This window comes from Macrobrachium nipponense, chromosome 21, assembly GCF_015104395.2.
Source record: "Macrobrachium nipponense isolate FS-2020 chromosome 21, ASM1510439v2, whole genome shotgun sequence".
NCBI classification, from domain to species: Eukaryota; Metazoa; Arthropoda; class Malacostraca; order Decapoda; family Palaemonidae; genus Macrobrachium; species Macrobrachium nipponense.
The window spans coordinates 48,107,322-48,114,821 of NC_087212.1; the positions used below are offsets into that span (position 1 = coordinate 48,107,322).

General features: G+C 34.9%; 1 protein-coding gene across 2 annotated transcripts in view; it reads right to left on the bottom strand.

Annotated features, from left to right (window-relative positions):
• The window catches only part of LOC135198017 (uncharacterized), a 271,907-nt gene that overhangs the window by 23,211 nt on the left and 241,196 nt on the right, over positions 1 to 7,500 (bottom strand). The window contains exons 7-8 of one of the 2 annotated variants that reach the window (XM_064225368.1): positions 5,754 to 5,831; positions 3,188 to 3,241 (exon numbers count right to left, since the gene is read on the bottom strand). In XM_064225368.1, the coding sequence (XP_064081438.1) occupies positions 3,188 to 3,241; positions 5,754 to 5,831 (132 nt within the window). The remainder of the gene's footprint in view (positions 1 to 3,187; positions 3,242 to 5,753; positions 5,832 to 7,500) is intronic. The other variant, XM_064225370.1, reaches the window with a different exon arrangement.

The following is a 7,500-nucleotide window of genomic DNA, read 5'->3' on the forward strand; positions in this document are numbered from 1 at the left end:
ACATAGGTTGGGAATTTGGCCGGCAAGATTGAAGGAAAGAAGCTGCAGCTGGAGACCGAAGGGACTCAGCAAACACCTCCCAGTAATGCCTACATGACGGCACTACCTCACTAACGGTGGGACACCGAATGATGGGTTCATCATAAGTTCTTACTGTAGTTTAACTTGAGGCTTATTTGTCGCTTAAGGAAACAAAATAATATGAATGAAAACTGTGACCCGTGTATTCGCTAAAACGTACAAATATGTAGTATTCATGTTTTAGTCTATACCTGTGAAAGAAAAGTCATGTGAATTAAGGCAAAGGTCCACCAGCAGAAACATTTAACTGAAGTCCTACTTCGTGCAACGGATATCCTGCTGTCAAGTAATATAGTGCCGTAAAATAGGACCCATATCGAATAGAAATTTGTCTTCACAAATTCAGTATCGCATATGTAAACTAACGAGGCATTTAATTATACAGAAATCAGTGCTGCATAAAATGTGTATATAAACATATATATATTTCATTGGAGAAACAAATCTGCGGTTACGTATGGGTAGAAACATGTTTGAAATTTAATCTATGCAAAGAGCTTTCGGGAATCTCCGATTCCCCCTTGAATAAGGGAATCGAACAGGTTGCCAAAAGCTGTCTTTATAAATTTGCTTTTAAATATATTTGTAGCCACACATAACAGTGGATTTGGTTCTCCATTTCGAGACTCGTGCTATTATAAGTAATTTCTAATATACTTCATTACTTAAAGCTTATGTGAACACAAAAGTTATTTTATTACATAGAAACCAATGCTGTCATAAGTTCTAAGACATATTTAGTAAATATTTCAGATAAATGAAGCTATATATGTAGTACTATATAATGTGCAGAACACATCAGTGCATTCGTAAATCAGGAATTCTTGGTGATGTTCTACTGCTTAGTCTTATAAACAGATGTTATATTAGTTGTAACATTAACATATATCAAATTGATTAAGAAAGAACGAGGAAAGTTAAAATCATTTGGAATAAATGGTTTTTCTACATCAGTGAGGAGTTAAAAATAAATTATGTTTATAAGTTGAGATTTTTAAAGTACTTTTTACTGTCCGTTTCTTCTTAGTCTACATATTTCCTAAAACAAATTAGCAGTTTTTTTAGTTAGTGTAAAAATAAGAAATACAGAAACATCTCAAGTTCAGGACGTTAGCTCAACTTAGCAGATTTATTTACTTACCTTATTACGATTATATTTTTCTCTATGTTGCCACTTTATACGTAATAGTTTGTTTAGATATGTCTTATATTGAATGATCAGTGTGAAGTGCAAGTTAGTTTAGATTAGGAACGATGTGGAATGACTGTTGGCTGTAAGATATCTGGATAATACTCAGCTGCAGGTTTTAATACAGACTTTGTTACTCTTCACAAAGGCAGGACCGCCAAAGTGTCTGTTAAACTGAGGTGCTACTCTATTATTATAATAATTCCGAAACCACATTTATCCCTGACCTCTCTCTCTTGTTTTTTTTAATGAGATGTCCTCATGGTATGTGTTGCAGATATTCATATTTTGGTGTTCTTTTTCCACTTGTATAAAACTACTTTATGCATTACTTTGGTTTAGTGTTAATTGACCTTCAATCATTTTTGCTAATGCTAATGATGATCATTTTTGCTAATGTTAGTGATATTTAAAAACTTGAAAAGCAAGTTTAAGTGTTCATCTTTCCTTTTTCTTGGGAAATGGGCTAGGAAAGGCTTACGAACTTTTATGTCGGTTTAACCTCGCAAAAGTAGAACCGGAGTAGTAATATATCCCGTTTCTCCAGAGATAAATGAACATGGTACATAACGCCTTGTTATTTTCCCCTTTACCGGGGAGAATACTTAAAAAATCACTATGAAAGTTTAATCTTGGAAAAAATTCTGGCTTCTCTCTCAGAGGAAGAGAGCATGAAGGGCCGGGCATATTTTCAGATGTAAAGCGCTCGCCAGAGGCTGCAGGCTCTCTTTAAGCAGCAAGAAATGGCTGGAGGTTTGTTTTCTTATTCATGCATTCCCTGTCGTAGTTACTTCGGAGGTAAGGCAGAATGAGTGTGTTCAAATGGCGATATGCTCTTGCCTTGTGCATGCGCGCTTTTCTTCCAACGAAAATAATAAATGAAAACGAAATGAAACTTTCATGCTATGTGGCCGGGAAAGAATATTCAGTGTTACAAAAATAAGTCTAGAGGGAACGTACAACGGGGATATAACTTTTTCTTACGCCAAGGAAAGAAATAGATGGAAAAAAAATGAAATGCAAAGCGAGCAGACATAGGTAAGAAAGATAAGGCGTTAACATAATAAAATCGTGGGCGAAAATATATGAGAAATAGAGAAAAAAAGTTTTTCGAAACTCTTATTCGCTCGTTCATCAATCAAAAAGGCTATTAAAATCTCAGACTAGGTGATTTACTCAAAGACTGGGAGATGATGACTTCTCCTGAGGGGATTATTTTTAGTTTTTATATAATGAAACATGAATCAATACTTCAAAAGACGATTAAAGGATGACTGTATTTTTTATTTTTTCTTCACCCTCAGACACAGGTTGACTTTTAGGAGGATATAAAAAGGCTCGTCTATCGCTCTTCATATTTGGAGATGTCAACCCTCTGTTTAGATTAAACACACTTATGTATATATATATATATATATATATATATATATATATATATATATATATATATATATATATATATATATATATATATATGTTTATAAAGAAGTCCTCTAATAGTCTGAATTACCAAGAAATTATATATTTAAACAGTAGGCTTTCGTTGGACATTGCCAGTTTAGAAAAAAAATTATTTTTGTTTAGTCTGATGAAGCCAGCGGTGACTAGCGAAAACTATCTATCAAGTGTGTGTGCATGTGCGTATGATTGCATTTCCGTCTATTTTCGTCTAAATATGCATTAACATTAATATTTTAATGATGATTAAAGTCTATATATAAAACTCTCAGCGTTATTTCCTTGCCGGGAATGTATTTTCGTAATAATCACCTCATTTGAAAGCAGACGTGATGACCAACCAAACCAAATCATATACACGATAAAATAAAACTTCCTAGCGGCAGTGTCAGCCGTAAATGAATCACAAGCGAATCATGAATTAAAGAGAAATTTCAGAAGAAAAGGAAGTTTACCCACCGAGTTTGCAGGGTGTCCACTGTCATGGCTGTAGAGACATAACTCGATCGTCGGCTGTTAGAAACAAAAGAGGTACAGTACCAGAAGGAAAGGGACACCGAGATATTCATGTGCGCTTGATTGATTTACAAACATGATCCATAAGAAATATCTATGCGTGAATTTATTTCTTACTTTTAAAAGTCACTTGATTAAGGATATTTGTTTTTAAAGGAATGAATACTCTTGACATTATATTTAGTTTATTTGGAAAGTTTATGCAAACTGAAATTATGGAGAGAAGAATTTGTTTTAAACTTGACTGTGCATTCAGAGAGTCCTGTGCATTAGAAGACTTTTATAGAGAGAGATTTGAACATAAAAAGACACTACTGAACATCCAGTCAGTTAGGAAGTGGATATCTAATAAACAGACAGACAGACATTTAAGTGATGCTTTACTACTATATTGAGTAAGTCGTTTTGTATATCTAGAAATGAGAGTATGCAATGGTAAGTAAAGAACTGAGATACACTGGTGTCAACCATAACAGTAAATTCAAGAAGAAAGTCACCTGTGGATGAAACAACCACTTCCCACAATTAACTGACCTTCTCTACATAAGCAATACCTTCTACAGTGGAACTAAGCGAATACTATTAGGTCATCCAGAGATATCTGCCTATAACTTAAAGGAAGAAATTGTCAACTCAGAGGGAAAGTGTGCAATTTGCTTCAATCTGTAAAGGAAGTTGGTATGACTTAAGACATAAAAAGAATTAAGTGTAGATAATGGGGTTAAAAAGATCTGTGGGTTATTGTCAGACCAGTGTGCGAAATTGTGTATACTGGGAAATTACGTGTAGTGCGAAATTGCGTATACTGAAAATTGTGGATATTGTCAAAAATGACGGTGAACTGTTGGAATTTCAACCCTAGGTCTGTTGTGTACCGCCCCGGAACATGGACTAAGGTACTTTCATACTGTATGCTTATTTAAGGACCAGCAGTCAGAGAGATTGGCCCCGGGGTTTGACGACGGCAAGTCTAAACACCGAAGTTTTGATCACCATACCTGTAGGCAGTCACTGTCTATAGTCGCTGTTATATAATATAAGATAAATATGTAGGAGGGCCTCATATGTTTTATTACACAAACGTTATCGCATAATTAAATTATGAGCAATTTTAGTAAGCTGGAGAGTGGTCATTCCCTACTGAATATTAACATTCGTTTTATGATCCAAGTTGAATTAGTAAAGAGCAGGTGAATTCATTGAAAATCATTTCAGCATTCACTGTGCCATTTATGTGAAATCGCAGAATATTTCCTAACCTCACAGCCGCTTCGTAAAGCAATGATGATACCTCATCAACAGCACTTTGACTATGCTGGACAGAGATTTTAAAGAACAAACAATTGGGGAACATCTTCTGAATCTTTTGCCACCAGATCAGGAAAAGGACTGTCATCATGTATGATTCCACATTGCATGGCACAAGAAGCTTTCAAAGCGAGAGGGGTTCCTGTGTTGTGTGTGTGTGGGGGGGGCGGAGGGAGGGGGATGTTCTTACGAACGAAAATAAATTTGTGGGTCGGCTGTAGTAAGTTTTGCACTCAGAAGTTCGATGTTGTGAACTTAGTTAAGAAAATGTTTAAGGTAAAAATGCAAATTTGCACATACATTAGGTAATAGCTAAAAGGAAGTAGTATGGAGTAAACTAATAGTTACTGTAAGTACTAACTACTACTACTATTCCTACTTCTGTTATACAGTAGTAATAATATTATAGTGCAGTATGTGTGGTGTATACATAGGGTATCGTTAGGTGAATCCTAATTATAGTATCGTCAGGTAAATCGTATTCAAATCAGTTTATGTGGATGACTAAAACTGTCACATTTTGAAAGGATTTTAACCAGTCATATCAGTCATAAAGTATCTGGTTAACTCGATTGCCTGTTCAGCGCATGCGCGCATGGCTGTGGCAGTGTTGGGAAGGGAGGAAAGCGGAATTATTCCTTGTTTTGGAAACATGAATATTTATGTGTTTGCTGCGTCTCTCCACTTGATCTAGGGTTGAGGTTTATAGTGTTTTGACGGATTCCGAGGCTCCTTTGAAAATTGTAGATTATGTTAAGTTACGATTACAGTTGCTAGATTTGCTCGAAAAGATTATATATATATATATATATATATATATATATATATATATATATATAATATATATATATATATATATATATATATATATATATATATATATATATATATATATATATAATCTGCCATTCAATAAAAGTAATTGCTCTAGGATATCTACTTCACATTCATAATTGACAATATTTTTCCCTAACAAAATTATATTACCCTCTCATTAAGTAACCAACATCCAACCCAAAATGTTTACATATATAAATATACATTATATGCATATTCTGCTAACTTTTTACAGAGACCACTACACACGCACTACGACCGTGTACTTGTCTACGCAAGGACTCTTGAGTGGCTACTCTGCAACAGAAATCTGCCAGGGCTACCAACACTACGGCGATGATACTGCTAAGATCCGTGAACCAACCTGTTGTTCGGAGTTACGTAGCTATCTTCTGAGGAAGACTGAAGTGAGGAGAATTCAGAGACAGTGGGAATGGAGTGCCTAGGCAGAGAAGAGGAAAAAAGGTAAGTGAAGGAGAAGGAAAGAGTTCGTTAGCTTGAGTGGAACGTCATTGACGTTACAGACATTAGGAACAGATGACAGATAGACCGAAGGTAAAGTAGTCGATTAGCCTATGTGATTTTTCATGTTTTGTTGCAGGTTTTGAATAAACGGATTAAAACCTATGCATGACACTTGACAGACCGAATGAACATATTCGATTAGGCCTAAGGGATTTTTCGTGTTTTGTTGCAGGTTTTGAATAAAACTGATTAAAAACCATAAATGACACTTGACAGACCAAAGGCCGATATCATTTTTCACCTATGAAATGTTTCAGGATTTTAATTAAACTGATAAAAAAAATTATACATGACACTTCTTCAAGAAATATTCTCCAGTCGTTATATCATAATTCCTGTCCACCATCCAATGAAGTTATCATGTGGACTGAAATTTCAAACTAAAACAAAACACTTATTCTGGTTTTATCACTTCATAAACTTCTAAAAAATATTCTAAAATCATCATCTTGCATATACATAACGCTTTCCTTGTTCATATTTCAAAAACTAAGAGATTCCTTCAGGGATTCATATCTATGCTTTGAATCATTCTTAATCAAAATATGAAAACTTTTCTCTCGGAGAAAGAAAATTTAAGTGTTATTGTTTTCTGATGGCAGAGGTAGGATCATACAACGAGTTCTGTGTCACAGTAAAATCCACTGAGGTAATTTAAGAAGATCCTTAATCCAGGGTTGCTGCTAATTGGTGACAAAAATTAGTACTCAGGAGGATTAATCATGACCATTTCTGTGGAATATCGGAGATTTTTCACTGGAGAATTCTGTCATTTTTTTCATTGGTTTTCCTCTACATGTAGAGGGATTCCGTTGTTTTAATTGGTCCCCTTGCGTTGCATGTTCCCAAAGAACGAAACCACTGTTTAGGATCTCTCTCTCTCTCTCTCTCTCTCTCTCTCTCTCTCTCTCTCTCTCTCTCTCTCTCTCTCTCTCTCGTAAACAAGCAAACAAAATTACACACTGAATTTTCCACCATTAATTTTGGCTTTTTATTCAAAAGTTAAACACTAGACCATCTGCATCACCGTAATCGCATTTCGTCGTAAACTGCCATCAGAATTTGAGGGACAACAGTTGACCCTAGACATTGCAACACCAAAGAGATTATTCGTGTGGACTTCTGACTGCTGCTCTTGAGATTTGTTCATTGAGGAACATTTTCCCTCATGAAATGTTAGTCTCTGTCCCATATTCTTCCCAGATTATTTGGAGACACGTTTCAAGACCTACTGTGTACCCTTAAGGTATATTCTCAAGCCTTGGATGTTTGAGATGCCACGATAGCTCACGGCTTTTTTAACCACTCGGTTCATTAGTACGGAATAACAACGCAATATTTACCTCGGGTTGTTCGCAGACTAACTGGAAATGAAAGTAACACTTGAACTATAACATATTAGTATTTATCGTAACTATAAATTGACACAAACCGTAATAGTAAAATCGTAACTATATTTGAAATTAACGCTTAAACTATAATTTGTTAGTATATATCGTTCTACAATTGAAAGTGACATTTAAACTATGATTTTTTAATAAATATCGTAACTGTAAATGAAATTAATACAACTTATCTAGATATGC